Genomic DNA, 19,974 nt, shown 5'->3' on the forward strand with positions numbered 1-19,974 from the left:
GGGGCTTTCTGCAAAGACAGCTTATCTGGAAATTGCATCCCATGTCTTGCTATATCAATACACATCAATATCTAGGGTTCAGTGTTACTTCTGATGAAGAGATTTGAAATTACTTTAAATAAAAGTCTGAAAATAGCACCGTATCATCTCAGCAAATATGTTCAAGAACTATTTTAAAATAAAGTAATTTATATGGGTATGGGGGAATGGAAAGCTCTAATTTTCTGAATTATATTTATAATTCATTGGATGCCAGTTGCAGAATCACAGTCCTTAGCTAGCTCATAGTCTCCCTCTATATTTACAGCTTTCTGTATTTACATGCACACAGTCTTGTTTTCCAAAAGGTGCTCTTGAGATTTTCATGGGGACGCAGCTGCTGGCAGTGAAGCTCAAGTTTTACTTGATGGGGTTCCAGAAGACAGCAAAGAATATTTTGTTTCAAGAGACCATAAACACCATCTCATCATGTAGAGCCTCTTTTTTTTGGCTAGTGAGGTGGTGATAGCAATGCACTATCATTTTTTTCAGGTTGTTTATAATTATTTTTTGTGGTAGATGCTGTCCAGTCAAGAGGCATGTTCCTTGTTCATAGAAATATTATTTTTGTTAGGCAACAAGCTAAAGAAGTTCATTCATTTCTTAGGTCTGTTAATAAGGTTTTTGTTTTTAATTCATTGTTCTTTTAATGTTCTAAGGACATAATATATTGTATTTTAGTACTCAAAATATGAGGGAGCATTGAGAATATTTAAAAATTTGCAGGGATACACCATTTGACTTGAAATCTTCTGATTATTTCTTGTGTTGAGATACTTGTCACCCTTGATAAACCCCATTGTGAGTCCTAAAACACAAATCTGCAGCAGCAGCTTTAAATTGTAAATTGCCTCAGGAACTTTTCACTCATCTCTTGTCACATTTTTTCCAGAGAAAGCTTCTTGCTATCTACCTCCACCACGATGAAAGTGTACTAACCAACGTCTTCTGCTCACAAATGCTTTGTGCTGAATCCATTGTCTCCTACCTGAGTCAGAACTTCATAACCTGGGCATGGGACATGACAAAAGAAGCAAACAGAGCAAGGTAAGACTCTTTGGACTCTGAGTGGAGCAACTTTTCTCAGGAAGGCCCTTATCTCTGGCTATCAGATCTTTTGGTGCTTAATGTCTGTTTGAGCTAAAACTTCATGCTCGTTCTCAGCTGACCAATGGAGCTGTGCTGGCTGACATTCATTGACAATTGGGCTGGCCTTGTGTTCATCACAAAGTGACTTCTTATTTCTGTGCAGAAAAAAGTAATTGAAGGAATTATTTCCTTTCTTTTTTCACTTTATTTTCAAACACGATTCTATATTCAAACATGTGCCTTCACAGTTATGCATTGCAGTGCCATGATATTACATGGCATTAATTGTGTGTATGTTGGTGTAACTGCACAAGAGCTGTCTGGGGTAATAACTGTTGTTGTTAATGAAAATCTTATTTAAAAAATAGCATTCATGTGATAAATTAGTATTAAGAACAGATTATGGAAAATGTTAAACGCTTGCAATTCATATGTACTTTTTTGAACTACCGTTTTTCTACAGAACATTCCTTTGGGAATGTTCAGATATTTTGGTTTTAATATAATAAAAGCTGTCTGATGTCTTTGAGAGACCATAATTTTGCTGATGAGTAAAGAAATTAAAACTGTAGATTTCACCTCCTTCTACAACTTCTGTAGATTACCAACAGATTTCCGTAGTGTTATACCAAGGCCTTTCTCCTCTTTAGTTATTTATCAGTTGATCATGGTCTACTGAAAATAATGATGATATTATTATTAGTAGTAGTAGTAGTAGTAGTAGTAGTAGTATTAGTATTATCATCATCATTATAACATTTAAAAATCAGACTTGTTTGGTTCTCTAACTTGGACCTTATTTCATAACTTTTATTTACCCAGAAGATGACTGATCATGTCTTGCCAGGGTAACAACCTATGCATGTTACTATAATTAGAGTTACTCTAATTTTTGACTGAAAGATGCAGCAGTCATTTGGCCTGGAATAAGGTTGCCACTTCTTCACACTATTCGAGTGATTATTGAGCAAGGAAAATTATACATTCATGCTTCTTTATCTTGTGGATTATTTGACTAGAGCATTTATGCATTTCTAGTCTTCACTATGTAAATTATAGTTAATATTTCTTTACTGAGGTGACGTTGGAGAAAGGAGTAGTCTCTTTTTCTAATGTGCTTTTTAAATGACACTTTGTGTTTCTCAGGAATTCCTCACTTGACCTTCTGCATTTTTTCGTTGGAGGGATCAGCAGCAATGTTTCTAGTTTGAGTTATTCTAGAGAAGTGTAGAAGGTTATGGAAAAAAGCAGTTGCAAAAACAGATTAAAAGTTTCTGAAAAAGAAAAAAGTAAGAGAGGAAAAGGAAACATCTAGGTTCTTTCATAGGGCCAAATACATAGACTGGAAAGTTGCTTAAGTCTTTTGGTATTGCCATTCATGGGCAGTAAGGAGCCTCCTCCTTTTCTTTTATCCCACAAGTTGGTGTAGAAGGAAACACTATTTCTAAACCATCTGTAGTGGCTAAGTTCAGTTGACTACCTGCTGTTCTATTGTCTGCTCTTCTATTTAATTCACTAGTTTCTTTTATTTTACAATGACAAAAAATTGCAGTGTAGTTTCTTTTGAAAAACTGTGTTTGAGGGTTTTTTTATGACTAACGATCAACAGCCATGTAATTGCTTTGTTGTGTTTTACTAAAGAAATCTATTAAGTAGCACAACTTTGATACACTAGTAATAAGAGTTTGCAGGTTACACAGACACCTGTGGTGACCAAAGCGACAGAAGCTGCTTGTTAGAAAGAGCCTGTACAGCTGTGTCCTATTAACTCCTTATGACACTCCTTAAAACACAAAATAAAGGGCTTGTTTAAGGCTTTATAGCTGCTCTCAATGAACTTAGTCCCTGATTGTGCTGGACGATAGGGTTTTTAAGCCTTCATTTTTTTGCTTTCTGTTGCCAACAAGAAAGAAACTGTCATATTAACAGTGAGGTCAAAAAATAGTAAAGAGTAAACAAGGCACGCTGGCTCGAATTAGAATAATTTCTCAGTTATGTTTAGTGTCACATCCTGCTCAGACTGTGATTTCTTCAGAGGGGGCACGATGCCTCTTTCTCCCTTTGGAAAGTGCCAATGCACTGTGGGCATTCCCATAAATAAATACTCAGTCCCTCTGTTCAATCACTGCCCTTCATGTGACTCAGTGACAGTGGTCTTGGAGCCCATTCTGTTCTCTAGCCCTATGAACACACTTAAATGCAGCTTTTTATTTGAATGCTGAGAAGACAACAGCAACAGGAGGAACTGGGCTTTGCCTGCTGGTGTAGCCCAAGAGTAGCTCGTTTATACTCTTATAATTGCATTGTAAAAATGCTGGCAAAGCCAGGGTGGGACAGCAGAGGAATCAGATCCACTTGATTTACAGCAGTCAACACCTCAATGCTGGTAGTAAAAGACATGGATTCAGTACTGTGGAATGGCATGAGTAAATTCAAACACTTTAAATTCAACACTATAAAGACTTTCCTTTTATAAGCCAAAAAAATCTTCTTAATGTTTTGATCCACAAATGTCATTCTATTCCAAAATCAGTCCTAATAGTTGTTTCCCATTTTCTCATTAATGGAATGAGGGTCCATCCTGCACACTGTAGAGCAAAACCAGCTCCAAATTCATGTCATTTTCCCCAACTTTCAATGTGTTTGTCAGCTGACACTGATACAGAAATGTGCTTTAAAACCTGCATTACTGTACAATAGCACATTTCTTCTGGAATCTCTCAATCTTCAATATCCATTCCAATAGATTTAAGAGAGTCTGTAGGTAGTAGTAAAAGGCTGTGAGAGCACTGGTACCTGCCAGCAGCAGTACAAGAAGCATTACAACTTTGGAAGTCAGATACTAAAAAAATTCTTACTGCAGCCACACAGGACTGTTACTCTGTAAAATAAAGGAAAAGTAGTTAATACAGTTGAGGGGAAGTTTTGTTTTGGCTTCCATGGGTTTTAATTGCCTCAGACATCAGGTTTGCAGTGAAGGCAGCAATTGCTCCCTTACTTTGAGTAAGTTAGTGATTATGAGTTTTTTCATTAATCATAATAAAATTGCATGAAAGGGAAAATAAAATAAGTAGCCTTCATTTAGGAAAATAATGTGGTGTTTTTATAATATAGTTAAGGAATATACATGAAATCTTTATCTCCTATAGTTTAGGCTTCAGTTTAGGGGCAACTCTTTGAAATATTCTTGTGATATGTTCCTGTCAAAGGAGGAAAAAGGCCACTAAATTACACATATATCTCTAACTTTAGCTCTTTTTATATTCCACTCAATTTGACGTGACTCATGAGCTTAAAAATCATTGTTTCCTTTCAATTGCTTGCAGTGAAGATTGCTACCATGGCCCTTCAGACAGCAGAAATTTGGGGGGAGGTGTCAGGTGGTGGCAGTGGGGTTTGGCTGCAGTGGTGCTGGCAGTTCTGGCCCTGCCACTTGGCCCAAGCACAGCTGCATTGGGCCATCACTTGGGCTGGGCAGTTCCTCAGGTTTCCAGAGGGATTCTGGGATGGACAAGCAGGAGAGCCAGACATGAGCAGCTCTAGTTCTGGCACTTCTTTTGTCGATATCATTGTTCTAATTCAATTATGTGCATTGGTTGTGTATGTGCAAACACATGCCTAACTGGCTTTGTTAATTCATTAATGTGCATTAATACATTTGTATCCAGGAAAGATGTATAGTGATATATATATACACACATGCACACACCCCTTATATTTGTACACACAGCATTAACAAACACAGATAATGCATAACATGAAGAGCTTTCCAGCACACATGGGGTTTGTTAAGCAAAGCCAAAACCATAAGACAGTGACTCAAAAACCTGTAGCAGCTTTTTAGCTTTTGATATCATTGCCCTTGGGCACCATATTTCAAGGTGTTGCCAATTTTGCTCTGATGACAGGTATTTGTTAGTTTTAATGTTCAAATGATAGTTTTTCACTTTGCTTAAGCTTAGGAAAGAGTTAATTCACTAAAGTGCTTCTCAGCAGCAGGTTGTCTTCACCTGCAATTTCCGTCATCAAGTGATTAGCCATATTCACAGTTGCTGACCCTTAATTCTAACCTACTGAATGATGCATGCCTGGATGAAGACCAGTTGACCATATTACTCCAGCTCTCCAATCCCATTTGATCCTTCAGCAAATATATTGCAGGTGTGGGGTCTGTGAGAGTGGGAAGAGATGAGTTAATTTCTTACTGCCTCTTCAGTAGTGACCACAGATTCTGTATATGTTGCTTGCAAAACTGTTGGACGTGTTCTTCAGTCACTAAATCCTTAACAGGTTTCACAGAGCAGTGTGAAAACCTTTTCTATTGTATTCTGCAATTTTTTATTTAATTTGCTTTAATAGCAATACAGTGCCAGTCAATAAAAACAGGTCAGAAGTCTAATTAATGTTTTAAAAATAAAGGTTCTCAAACACCAGGCGAGTTTGTCATTTTCTGTATGGTTTGTTTTGAGGAGGAAGAGGAAAGAAGGTGAGGAGGGAACCCTTCTGTTCCATGATTACATCCCACCCGCTCATTTTCTCCTTTTCTCCTTTGCTTTTGATTTTAGTGGCGGTCTTAACAGAATGTCAAGATCAATTTGCAGCATGGTTTAACTCAAGGTTTGCATTCTGCCAGCAGCAATTGTCCCACTGAACAATGCTGTGTGTTCTTGTAACTTCAGAAGCTTTTAGAAGGCTCATGGCAAGGGCAGCATCTAATGACTTTATTAGTGTAGGGTTTCAAAATGGACTCGGTAATTGTTCGCATCTCTTTGTCATTTAGTCATAATTACTGCATGGTATTGTTCAGGGGTGCACTTGTGAATAGTTTCCTAATAGCTCTGAAACGAAGGAAAAAAAGGAAAAGGATAAAAGGTGATTGTCTCTTTAGATGGAGAACAAAACATCCTGTATATAGATGATGGTTAAACTGTTTATTATACACCCACCAGAAAAGGTAAACTATCCCTGCTTAAATATTTATGTGCTTCAAGGTAATTTCATGTTAGTAATCTAAAAATGTCCAAATTTGGAAAACTAAAAATCAGCAGAGAATGCATTTTGGTCTGGTCGTGATTAGGAAGATGTGGATGTCTATAATAGCCAACTATAAATAGAAAGCAGCTTCTCTGATGTTATCAAGATTTTTAGTCCATCAGTTTATATGCCTTTAGCAATGTTTTAAGGTCATCTGAGAAAAATAGTTAGTAAACCCAAGGAATTAATTAAACTCATAGATTTGTAAGCATATATTTTAAGTCCCCACTCTAAAACAAAATCTCAAAGAATGTTCTATCCCACTGTATTCAGACTACAACCTAGTTGATTAAGCTTCTTGAACAGAAAAGGTGAAAAATAAAACTTTTTTGTGTCCTGTGCAAAAGACGTGAAGGTAGAAGAGCAGGTGGTCAAGACAGATTTGTTGGGCTGTTTTGAGGAAGGATTTGTTTGTATTCACTTATTGCTTGTTTCTTCTGCTGTATTTGTGCCATCTTTCCTCCAGTTTGGAGACTCTCATTGGCATACATTTTACTTCTCAGGATGATTCCTTGACTTGTGAAGATTAATCTGAATTCTCTGACTTCTGATGTGCTTGTAGCTTTTCCCACTTTACCAACATCTGTAAAGTAACCAAACACACTGCCCGTTCTTATCTAGGCTATTATTAAATCTGTATATTAATTCTACCTGTGGCAAGCCTTGGACATTCCTTAGGAAATCATACAGTACATAATAGGTGATGATGAAAGTGCATCTTGTGTGTTCCATTCTTTGTGCAGTGCTCTAGCAAGGGGTCAAGGTATGTTTTATTTATACTTTCACCAGTGACCTTGCCTGGTGTGCAAGAATGGACTAAAGGGTTTCTAGAGTGCTGTGGTTGAGACTGAATGGGGTTGGGAAGTGTTTATCTAATCTGGTTGAGCCTTTCAGGCTGGGAGCCTGATCTTCCATGTTTTAGGAGGAGATAGATAACCCACTCATGTAGGCTTTACTTTTGCATAAAGTGGATAAAATCCTGCTTTTTAACATCTGAATCTGGTGTTTGGCATGTGGATCTTGAAGATGATACTCACATAATTTGACTTAGGCTGCTGTATACATCTTTAAAACAAGCCTTGTGTCTACTCCTTGTGTTTGAGGTATGACCCTGCCAGTGTGGGTAAGGCAGTAACTCTGAATTATGGAGAGCAAGATTATTTTAATATGCCAATTCAGGACCTCAGCTTTTACTCTTTTAAAAATGTAAATACCTAATACAAAAATGTTATTTTTACATTAACATTTTAATGAGTCTTTTGTTGACTTTGCACATTATATAATTATTATTAAAAATAATCAGAAACCTTGCATATTTAATATTCATAATTGTTTTCCTCATGCTCAACAAAGAAGTTACTTTTTTTCCAAACCCATTTCTGAAATGTTAAAGGCTTTTTGGCTTTTGGAATTATCTGGTCATAAATAAATCACGCTTTTTTTGGCCCAAAGTCATCCACTTTGTGTTCTGAAAGGGAATAGGTCTTTTAGAAGAAATTGTCAGATTTTCTGCTGCTGCTGCTTTTTGAGGTGGACTTTAGGCTAAGAACAAAAAACATCTCCAGTGCAGCCCTTCTGTTCTGTTAAAAAGTCCTTTCCAAGAAGTATAGTGGGCACCATGTGCCAAAGGGCCTCATTGTAGGAGGAAACTTTTCCAAAGTTTTCCCTTTAGTGCACAAAAATAAAAAGTAACTTCAGGAATTTATATGAGTAAGACTGTAACAAATAACCAGATCTTTGTTATTTCTATTGATACAGAAAGTAAAGAAAATCTAAAATACTATGAATTTTTAGTATTTATTTTAATGCATTTTTTCCACACATTTGAGAGCCGAGTTCTTTCTTTATGGAAGAGAATTTGACCTTAAGTGCACTAGACATCTGCTAATACAATTGTTAAATAACATTAAGGTGCTGAGGAGAGGGTAAGAAAAGCAAAAGCCAATGAGAGCTTGCAATTTTTTGGTTTTTGAACATACAAAAACCATTCAAAATGTAGCACGAAATGTCCCTCTGCACATTCCAGGAGCACACTACAGTGTGCAGGATGCAACCTGCTCTGACTTGGTTTCCTTCTGCAGGGCTACTTGGCTACCATAAACCAGCTGGAGTTAACATTTTAGCTTTGGTTGCTCTTTCTGCCTTGACTGCTTGAGATTTTTTCATGATGCCTTGAGAAGGTGGGTTAATTTGGGGGGATATGCAGAGCTATTCATCCAGCCAGGTTGTACATCTGTTTGATTCCTGCAGGAAACTGAGGATCAGAAGGAGGACAGGCCTTGAGCAGTCAGTATTTGGTTTCAGTGGTGGCTGCTGGGTGGTGTCCATGTCTCTCAAGGCCATGCTGATGGCACTTTTCTGCCTGGAAAGAAAGGACACTGAATTCCTCTGCTCCTCTGGAGTCCTGCAGCATCAAGGCCAGGGGCAGCAAGCAGAAGTGCTGCTTTGTGCTGTAGTTTTGAAAGGACATGCAGACAGCTCTCATTGCTCAGAATCCTCAATTCCTTGCCAAGTTCTTCCTTTAGCTCCTCTACAGTTCTTCATTTCTTTGTAGATTTTTTTCTCTACTAGGCAAGAGTGGCTTTGAAGGAGTTCACATTGGAAAATACAGCATGACAGCTCAAAGCCAAGCAGTGCCTCTGCCTTGTCCCTTTCAGGAACTAGGTACCAAATTGTTCCTAACTTGCCAAATTGTTTAAACTGAAATACTAAAGGAATATTTACATTTTTCAAAATTATTTGCCATCATAGCTTTTTTCCAGATATCAAATAATATTGAGCTCCGAGATCAACACTTTTGATAACCATCACTTTGATCAGAAGTGCCAGTTTTGTTATTAAAAATTAAAAGTTGCACATTTTCACAGAAACAAATTATTGCTAAACCCCAGCATCTGCAGAGTGCTACATAGCATATTTGGGATTGGGAGATAGACCACAGGAGACCATTGGGAGATAGATAGACCACAGGCTTGACACTTAAGTTTTAATAAGTATTTCCTTTGGGTTTGAGACTCAATAATATTAAAAATTTTTTCAGTAGATTCTTAAATCTATTATTTTGTCATAATTGCATTCTAGGACCTTATTCTACAGTAATATTAAATAAGTTACTACATTCATTAAAAATTATTTGAAAATGAATGCAATTACCAAAAAGCTATGCCAGGAGTGTATTTTAATATAAGGCTCACATATTAGCTGGTAGGAAATGACAACATTCTTCTTTTGAAAACTCAGGAGCTACAAAGATGATAACTGCTCACACAGGTTGTCTCAAAGTGCACGTGGAGGGAAAATTGCTGTGCAGGCACCAGCAACTCCCCCAGTTAACATCTTCATGGCACCAGAATAATTTTTCCTGTGTGCCACTTTTAACTGTGTCTAAGCATTAATACCTGTTCAATCTACATTTTAAAAACGTCAATAGTTTCTAAATTTTTTAGCTTGTTTCTGTATTTGTCAAGCCATGGGCAGTGTCCATGTTTATTCTGTAGCTGTAACTGCTGGTTTCATTGCTACTGAGTCATGAAGGAAATGGTGCTTCTTGCCAGAACTGGTACTTTTCTTGATGAACTTTTTTCTTGTAACTTTTGAGATTTTTTTTTTAAATGGATTTTTATTTCATAAAATGAGTTTTTGCCTTTCTCCTGCTCTCTCCTTGATTTTTTTTGTAATTTCAAAATAAAAGGACTAGTAGGCTGCTGTTTGCCCTCCTGGCAGCATTCCTCTATTTCCACTGTTGGTTGGAGATCACAGTAATCCAATGCTGTGGAAAACTCTTCCCTGGAGTGACATCTGTCTCTTTGATGGACTCCACAGGCACTTTTTTTGGCAGCTCTGGAGATGCCACTGAGAGATCTGGCACACTTCTGTTCAAATGAAAGTAAGAAAATCCCTTGTAAGTGATGTACAGAATAAAATACTGGATATTGAACCAAGTTGTTTTGGTCCTGCTCTCTTCTAACAATAAATATTAGCACAGAGGGGACTTTTTTCCTTTTTTTCTGGTTATGAATCTGAAAGTAAAAAGGTCACAAATGCAAAATCAGTAAAGGCAGAAAAGGGAAAAAAGTAATTCTTCATTCAGAATTCTCTGCATGCAAAACCTATGCCTATAAAAACATATTTTGGCACTGAGTTATTGGTTGACTAAATATAAAATAGACTTGAAAAAAATACTAACAAACCAGCACCTTTGAGTAGTACAACTAAGACTGTAGGAGTCTCTTTGGTTTAGTTCCTTCTAGCATTTTTCTCTACAGCACCTCTTCACTTCCAATTAAGTATTTTGGTTTTCCATGAAACTTGAGTGCTTTTCTTCTGTGCTGTGTTGAAGACTGTTAAACAGTTTTGATACACAAGTCTAGGAATTCAGTTCAGTTGTCCACTGTCTTTATTGCTTCCAGGGCTGAAACCTTGAACTCACAGAAGTCATTTTCATTTTGCTGTGGAGGATCACCACTGACTTCTGTGAGGCCAACATTTCACTTACCTGTTCCCACCTTGAAAGGAAAACATCAAAAGCCATTATTTATCTGAAGAGTTGATATGTCCAGACTTTACAGATGCTGTTTTATCCTTCCCAGATGTTATGTGTCTGTGTCGCTCTTTCTGATATAGCAGAGTTGGTTCAGCTTTTTGATGTCTTCTTTGTGTCTGATTGTTCTGAGTTGAAAAATACAGAGAATCAGGGAGTAACACTTATGGCTTTGAAATACTTGCTTGCCACCCCCACTCATTGCCTTCCATCCAAATTCTCTCTGAGGAGAGATTTTTTTAGTACTTCAGGTGTCTCAAATAAGCACAATGCTGTTCTTGTCAGATTCATCCATTTTTAGCCATTTTATTGGACACAATATATATATTGATTTTTTAAAAATCACAATTTTGTATCTTTTCAGTATCTTTGAGAAGAAATTACTTGGAGCACTTGACATTTTAATGCAGTTTGTCTTTTCAAATAGATTTGGCTTCTAATGCATGTGACAATGGGACTTTGCTCTTCAGTTAGAGCATACATTTCAGAGTAGTTGTTACCTAAAATATTATCATAAGGCATAAGAAAACACACGATTTAAGTTGCCTTTCATGAACATAATTAAGAATTAATAAGCCTGTACCAGTGGCTAGTCCTCAGAATTTCCACTGTTTTGCCTTTTGTGACCCGTGTTATTAAAAGTCCATTATTTTTACAGACTTTATTAAATTGGATCTTATTAAAGCATTCTATATTTGCATTTGGTCTTTCATAATTCATTATTATTATGACATTTACTTTTTACCATCAGATCTGAAAACATATCATAAGCTACCCTTTTCTCTTGAAAGAAATGCTAATTTCAAACAGTCCTTTAATGGAAGAGAAAAGCTTTATCAGTTTTTTCATTTATTCAAGATCGTGTTAAGAATACTAATGTTAGACTTCTGTATGCTAATATCTAAGAGCTTTTTTTGGTCAAAAGCTTAGAATTATTGTTTTTTAGACCACACTGCTAAGTATGTCACTGGCAGGGCATTAGTACAAAAGAAAATACAATTCTGAAGTACCATGTTTTAATTCTGTGACTGATAAAACCAATCTCTTGATCTTTCATTATTAAATTATGCTTTCGTGTGAAATTTACTATTTTTATACTTCACCATGTTTATTAGATTGTTGCTCTAAGTTTCTCTTTAAAAGTTTTAAACAATTGGTTCAGCATTATTGTTTTTGGGGGGTAGTTTTGAATTATAGTCTTCACATAGTGTAACAGGAAATGGAATTCTCCATGAAACAAATCACTGTCTCAAGCAATTGTTAATTGTTTTAATTTAGACAACCTGAACCCTATCATGTTTGTAAATATTATAATAATTTAGTCATAAAAAGAGATAAAGAGCTCTAGTACTGAATACAGAATGTGTTAAACAGTAGGCAACATGCAGTTAAACTGCTGAATTTAGCATAATTACTATTTTAAACCTAACTTCAAAAAATCCTCTACAATGTTAACTATTTATTTCTTCCCCCACAAGGTTTCTGACGATGTGCACTAGACATTTTGGGAGTGTTGTAGCCCAAACCATTCGAACTCAGAAGACAGACCAGTTTCCACTTTTCCTTATTATTATGGGAAAACGTTCATCTAATGAAGTGTTGAATGTAATACAAGGTACAGTTCTTTATATTACAGGTGTTCCTTACGTGAGTATTGAAACTCTTGTAAGAGGTCTTTGCTAACTGCTTCTCTTTCAAGATGTCCAGAATATTAATTTATTACATAAAACACACTTTAAGTTGCTAGGGTATAATTATCTACTACTAATAAATGTATCAATTGGCATGGTGTTAGAGATTGCAGTTGCCATGACTGGAGTAGAATTATTCTTTACATTTTTCTTTTATTTTTTAAATGGAAACTTAATTTCCTAAATAAGGAGCTACACTTAGTTTTCCAAAATAATATCCAGGTATATTCCTGATTTCCAGAAGATCCTGGCTGCACTTTTTGCATAGTGCCAGAATGCATTTGGTTCTTTGTGTGTAGTTCCTTGGTAGTAGCTGGGCTCCTGTTGCTAATATTTGGACACGAGTTGCTTTTTCAGCATCAAGACTCCCACATCAGGTCAGGATTGAAGTTCCTAATACAATCTCACATAAATGAAGTTTTCTGGTTTGCATGAGCAGCTCTTTCTGGTGTAACCATTCCTCTGATTTCACTGGCAGCAAGGTGACTTAGATTTGGAGTGTTGCCCTCTGACTGCTGTTCTCAGTAACTTTTCAAATTAGAGCACATCAAAGAATGGCTGCCTCTCATTTCTTCTGCTGTCTCCACGAGTTTGCCTTCATGACACTGTGTCCTCATTTTTTTATTGCTTATGTCTGGCAATCTTTATTGTAATCTCGTTTTCCTGAGGAAATTCAGCCTCAGGAAATGCTGCCTTTTGCAGACAAGCATTAGTGTTTCTTTTTGCATCTGGGATTAATAATTTTCTTAAGGAATCTGCAGTGTTCCTTCCTGTGGACAAAATGGTTACTTTTGCATGGATTTTGTCTCCTCAGTGCAAGGTACAGCACAACACTAATTCCTGGTATGAATGCCTGTAATTTATAAAACACATTTCATAGGTTTCATAGGTTATTTCATGGAAATAGTCTTATAAATAGCTGGTTTTCTGACTCTGCAGTACATTTCAGAACCTTTGCCATCCCACTGAAGTCGGTGGTGCTACTGACTTAAATTACTTAACTGCTTTAGCAACAATTCAAAGTCATAATACAATGCAGCTTTATATTTAAAAATAATCCAGATTATTTAATGGCATGAATTAAGTTTTAATGATTTATCAGGTTTTCTGCAATCTTTTGCACCAAACTAAAACAATCATCTATTGTAGCCTTACTTAAATTCATCCTTTAACAAAAATCACACAATTTCTGCTCGTTATTTTCCCAGGAATGGGGACAGTGGTATCTTTTAACAATACTGCCTCGATGAATGGTAGCCTCTGAAGTCCTGCATGTTGTAGCATGTGGGATAACATTTTCTGCTAAGGTAGCAAATGTTAGAAATGGGAACAATGAGGGCCTTTCAGGGCAGGGTGAGAAGGCATGTTGACAGAAGAGATACAACTATATAGAAACCTAAAACCCCATTGGTGTTTATTGAAATGCAGACTGTCTTACTTTTCTTTTGATTTTTACTTTTTTTCCTGGGGCTGGAAACTATGGGGACAGTCTTGTTTTCTTTAGTGGTCCTTGTTCTGCTGGGGTCCAACAGCTGTTTAGGCTGGCAGATGTTAAGACTTCATAGTTTTTGACCATTTCTCATGGTTTAAGACCTCCTAACTACTATGACAAGTGGCTTTAATGGGTAGTCTTCAGTTTAGAAAGAGAAACCAAAGAATGCATCTTGGTAGGAAATTAAAGTAATCTTTCAGTCTTAATGAAGACTGGAGGCATGCTGGAAGGAAAATATAGGGAGGTATCTGTTTTCCTATGTATGTGTTCTATTTAATGATACACACATGTATGACAGAATTTTCCACTTCTGTAGCTTTGCAAGTTTTTTGAGAAGTAAATAGACTGAAGAAAATATAGTATTTGAAATTTTATTACTAGTTTATCCAAATAAAATGTGGATATATTTTGTCACATCCATTCAGTCATTGGATTGTGGGTTTTTCCATTGTTTTAAACCAATCCAGTTGGATGCTGCTGCCAGCATCCTACCTTGTGTTGCCTGCTAAGTAGTTGCTTTGGTCTCCCTAGGAATTCTAAAACTGTAAAATCAATTGCACATAAGGGAATCCCAGATCTACTGCTTTCCTTTAACATCAGTGACTAAAAGACAAAATAGAGTTAATGTATGCAAGCATAAGAGCAATTGTTCAGATTTGCACCATCTGAAATTCTAACCTGTGATCAACCTTTGTAAAAATAATTTTGAGTTTTCAGTAAAAAGGTGAACTGAAAGCATTCTGTTGAGATATTTGCATTTTCTACTCTTGTCTTTTTTTTTTATTTCTTATGGATTAATTCTAAAATTACTTCTTTTTTGTTTAATAACTTTGATGAAATGAAGTTCAGCTATCTTCCTTTGTTGCTAGGTAACACAACAGTGGATGAGCTAATGATGAGGCTGATGGCTGCAATGGAGATCTTCAGTGCCCAGCAGCAAGAAGACATAAAGGATGAGGTGAGCACTGGAAGTTGCTGCAGATACCTCCTGGCTTCAACTAATCACTGGGGATGTAAATTAACCAGTTGTTTCTTTAGCCAGTGGAGTTGGGTATGATGTGTTTTAGTGTCTCTTCCATTGTCAGAAATTAAAAAGGTCAAGTCTCCTTTGTGTATTTGGGTCTCTCAGAACAGCTCCTCCTTTTTGGTCTTGTCATTTTCAGTTTCTTTCCTTTTTCTGGACATAGTCACCAGTGACTGGTTACATTATAGTGATATTATAGAGCTTAATATGCTCATTCAAGGAAAATTATCAGATTTTTTGCCACTGACCAGCCCCAAGTCATAGGTAGAAAACAAAAATAGATTAATATATCTTAAATGCGTCTGCTTAAAAGGGGGCTGAAACCAACTTTGATCAGTACACCAGTACTGAACCACCACTCAGAATGATGCAGAATGCATAAATGATGACAAGACTTCTCAAAACCAGTGTTTCAATTACACAGAAGCAGACAAAGTGAGTTTCACAGCTGAAAGATCTTTATCTGTTACTCTGTAAATTAAGAGTGACATTTTTAAGTAATGAAGTTCATAGGAATTTGTAATAATAGGTGTGTTGCCATTCAAGATTATTGTTATCCTGTTGTGTAGACATTGATTGACAATAATTCACGAAACACATTCTTCACATTTAAATCTTGTATCTCATTAGTACAAGATTTACTGACTATAATATGAAGGCACATTATCTGCACAATATCTGTCATTCACTTTTTCTTCTTTATTTATGCTACCTGTAATTCATTGGTAAAGAAATTGACTTTAATTTTGTTAATACTGAACACAAATTTAAATGTGAGGATTACAACAAAAATCCAAGGCATGATATAGCAGAATTTTTTATTGCATTTTAACAGGAGTGTCTTGAGTATGGGAGGTTTTTTAATGCTTTAGTAAGAAGGTGAAATTTACATCACAGACAAGCTCCAAGTTCATAATTAAAAACTATAAAAGCTGATAAAAAGGAAGAAACTGGGGGAAAGAGAAGCATATAAAGTCAGAGAGACAAGAGCAAACAAGGGATAGAAGAAACCAGAAGTGATAGGATTGGAACAGAGTGAGGAACAGAACACCAGACCCAGGAACTGGCTCCTGTCCTGGGCTGCTCTTTGTCCTTCCCTGGGTGTCCAAGAGCAGTGACAGTGACAGTCCAATCTCCACATGGGATTGTTGTCTCCTGGCTTCTTTCCCCAAGTGCTCTCCCTATCTAGGGAGAACGGAAAATTGATTTTTATACGTTTCTCCAACATCTACCTTTGTCCAAGTCTTCTGTAGTCCTTCATTTTTCTGTCACTGGAAGCACCAGTGACATTTCTTCCCCAACAGGAGCTTTTTCTAACACACTTTGACATTCAGAAAAGTGAAGGAAAATTTAATAAACTTTGGGGGCAGCTTTCCAGACACTATGGGTTCTATACACAGATAGGATATTTACTTACACCTTGGCTCCACTCGTTACAAGCACACTGAAAAGGTGATCTCAGACACTTTGCCTTTGAAGCAGGAAGTTTTCAAAATAAAAAATAACCTTGCTTTATGAAATTACTATTCCAGAGAGGGAGTGTTTGACAAGCAGTCTGTACTCAACAGAGGGCTTCAGCCTGAAAACAAAATATTGCCTTTTTGTGGTTAGCTACACAACATGTAGCTTTCTTGTAAGCCTTGTACTTGACAACTTCAAGTGTTCAAACATCAACACCTTTTCTTTCTTAAGATCTTACTGCAGTTGGTGCAATTTTTTCCCAAATATTACAATAGCAAACAGGATACAGAGTCCGGTTTCTGTTACTGTTTTCTTAATAGCAACAATAAGTCATGATAAAACCACAAGAAGATAAGCAGAAAATTCTTTTGTGCTTTAAAAAGAGGAGTCATCAGTGTAGCATTGCTGTAAACAGAAGTGTGTGTGAGAGAGAACCAGAACTGGAAACATTTGTAAATGACAGCGTGAAGTCAGTAATGAGTGAGTTTATGCAGCTGAAATTCTCATGCACATGAAAGCTTCCAGCAGAGCCATTGCATAATCCTGTTTGGCACAGAGTGTTTTGCAGTGCCCTCTGATGGTTATTTGGGTACAGGAGGACTGGTACCACTCCAGCAGCTGCTCCAGGTGTTCAGCTGATGTTGGCTGTAGCTACAGGCAGCTCCCTGTCACTGAGCAGCTGCTGGGGGTGTAGGTGGGATGCTCAGAACAGCTTTACCAACTTACCTCACCTGAGTGAGCCACCTCATAGCTGCTGGCAATAATATGCTTAGCTAAATCCTGTGCTTTTATATCCATGTATTGGTAAAATTTACCAATTTAGCCTCATAAGATTTTAATGGGGCAAATCTCTTGCATATTTTTTTAGTGTCAAGTGCTAAAATACCATTACTTAACTAGCAGTTGGATTTAATTTTTAGATTTGTGTGTTGTACTCTCCAAAGAAATACCAAGAAATACCTTAAAAGCATTGGGATGCTCATAGTAACCCAACATGCCTGTCCTGGTGTGTAACTTCTGCACTTGTTTCCTCTCCCAAGTTTTCCTTCAAGGGAGATCAGCCTGCTGTCCCATTCTTTTCACTGCCTCTCCAGGGTTCTGGGTCAATCATGAGCTGTTGCTGCGTTGGCCAGATGACATTTTGGAAACCTCCTGCCTCTTTTGGACCATGCTGTTGATGTGCCATTGTACATACACAGTCTAGGTGTCTGTTTTTATAATTTTGCTCCTAAAAATGCTGTAAGAATAAGCCGCAAACAGCAAAATTGGATTAGCAGCACACTGCTGTGCTCACAGGGCTCTTCTGATTAGAAGTGGCCAATGGATAATTCAGTGACCATCACCAGTGAAGCCTCTTGTCTAGGATACAGTCCCACCTTTCCCAGCGCAGTCAGGTCTGAAGTCCAACCTCAAGCTGTGTATGCAGAGTAATTCTGCAGCTGCACTAATGATTTCCTGCATCTGATGGACACACTTCCTTTTCTAACCATGTTTGCTCCCCTGGTCACCAGTACAGGAGTTGACACCCTAGCTACTGCTCAGGCAGTGGGGTTTTGCAGAGGGAATAAATGTCATTAAGGAGTTTGTCCTGTAAGCAAGAGAGGGTCTCTCAGAGCAGGGATAACCAGCCTCTGCCACTGTTAATCAAGGTATGCACTCAGATTTTTCAGGCACTGACTTTGAAAGGAGCATGTAGTATCAGTTCCTCTTGGGTATCAGTTCCTCTTAAGTGTCAATACCTGTTGCTGGGCTTAGGAAAACAATAGTTGTAAAATATTCTACGCCCTGGAATGTCCATTTATAAACACCCTGTGAGCTTGCTTGCTTTAATTGGACAGTTAAATAATCATCTCAGTGTGGCGTGATGGGCCTGAATAATCCGAGGTAGTTCCTTTGTGAGATTAATGTGAAGAGATCTGTGATTAAATCCTGGCATTACAGCACAACACACCTGTTCTGGGCTGATCCTCAACATTTTTTCTTCATTGCCTGAGGAGGAGGCTTCTCAAAGGATTACAGTAACACTTTTTGACAAGCTTATACAGGGCGGAGTTTCCATGTAATGACAGGGCTCATTTGATGATGCCTCAGTAATGCATTTTTTATTTTTGCTGTCAACATTTATTACTGTAAAAGAAATGACTGTTACACAGCTGGCCCAACTTGTCCACATTTAAGTAACAGTAGGTGTCTGGTCGCGTTTATTTTTGTCCTTATGCAACACTGGCACTCCTGCTCTTGGATTAAACATCAAGGTGGAATACCCACAGTTGCTTCAGAGACCTTCTTATTTTTACAAGTACCAGTTGAAACCTTTCATTCACTTTAAACTATGTCTGCCAGCACACTGCTCTGTAGTGTAAAAGAGAGACACTTAAGAATTTTTAAACTGGAAAAACTGCTGTAAACAGACTCTGACTGAAGATAGGCTGTAGAAAGCTGTAGGCCTGCAGTCACCATCCTTCCTCTCTGTTCTTGGCTGACATCTCTTTCATAGATACCTCTAGAGCTTGAGGAAAACACAGGTCCTTCCTCACTAATATCTGGATGAGGACTTTTAAAAACATGTGAAGGAAAACCAAAACTCCAAACCAGCAGTATAATTTTTTTTTCTCTTTTCCTTGCCACAGCCCTTTGGGGCTTTAGTGGCCAAGTGATATTTTCATGGCTGTGCTGTGAGAAGCCTGCTATCACCATGTCTTTTCCTCCTTTTCTGTCTCACTGCTGTCAAATGTAGGGGAAGTGCTTCCATGAGCTCTGCAAGAGACCTCTGAAATTTCTGCTGGGGACTGAAGCTCTGATGTAAATCGGTGGAAATCAGGCATCTGAATACCTGATAATCTGTGTTCCATCTAACACTGTCATGTGTATCATGGTGTATAGTATTTGCACAACAAGAAATTATGAGAACACACGAAATTCATTAAATTCCAAAGCGCAAAAGCATTATGGTGATGACAGCCATCTAGCAAAGATTGGGATTTAACCCCTCAAAAATCTAATTAGCACATTTACTAATTATTACTAGTTATAACTAATTAAACTACAGTAATCAAAATTTGTTTGATTAAATTTTCTGATTTTGTGTTTGTAATATGATAGCAGCCCAGACGAGGGGCTTCCCATTGAGCACTTGGCCACACACACCCCGGCGGGTGCAAGTGCTGCCTGCAAGAGTTTACAGCATGGTTAGAGCCTTGGCAAAGTGCAAGGCAATGGCAGGGGAAGGAAGGAGAGAAAAGGAAGGAAGGAAGGAAGGAAGGAAGGAAGGAAGGAAGGAAGGAAGGAAGGAAGGAAAGAAGGAAGGAAAGAAAAATATCTTTAGTCCCTGTGGCTTTTAGGCTGTACATGTTGATGGCTCCACTCGGTGTATCAGGACTGGCTGGCTCTTTTCCCACAGAAAGGCACTGCAGGACTCCTTAAAGGTTTTGGGTTTGGTTTTCTTTGTGTCACTTGAGTTAATTCCAAAACTGGAATCTGGAACTGAGCTTTCAGCCTTCATTGTGGACAGGCAGGGTCCAGTGGTGGTTCTGTGCTGTTCTGCCCCTCACCCTGCCCCATCCTGCCTCCTCCTGTGGTTCTGCCACCGCTAAAATGTCCATTT

At 37.6% G+C, this 19,974-nt stretch overlaps 1 protein-coding gene across 1 annotated transcript in view; it reads left to right on the top strand.

Annotated features, from left to right (window-relative positions):
- FAF1 (Fas associated factor 1) overlaps positions 1–19,974 on the top strand; it is a 152,780-nt gene that overhangs the window by 109,822 nt on the left and 22,984 nt on the right. Inside the window, exons 13-15 of the mRNA XM_041421439.1 lie at positions 932–1,086; positions 12,181–12,317; positions 14,755–14,843. Of these exons, the coding sequence (XP_041277373.1) occupies positions 932–1,086; positions 12,181–12,317; positions 14,755–14,843 (381 nt within the window). The remainder of the gene's footprint in view (positions 1–931; positions 1,087–12,180; positions 12,318–14,754; positions 14,844–19,974) is intronic.

This window comes from Onychostruthus taczanowskii, unplaced genomic scaffold, assembly GCF_017590055.1.
Source record: "Onychostruthus taczanowskii isolate IOZ18803 unplaced genomic scaffold, ASM1759005v1 scaffold7, whole genome shotgun sequence".
Taxonomy (NCBI): domain Eukaryota; kingdom Metazoa; phylum Chordata; class Aves; order Passeriformes; family Passeridae; genus Onychostruthus; species Onychostruthus taczanowskii.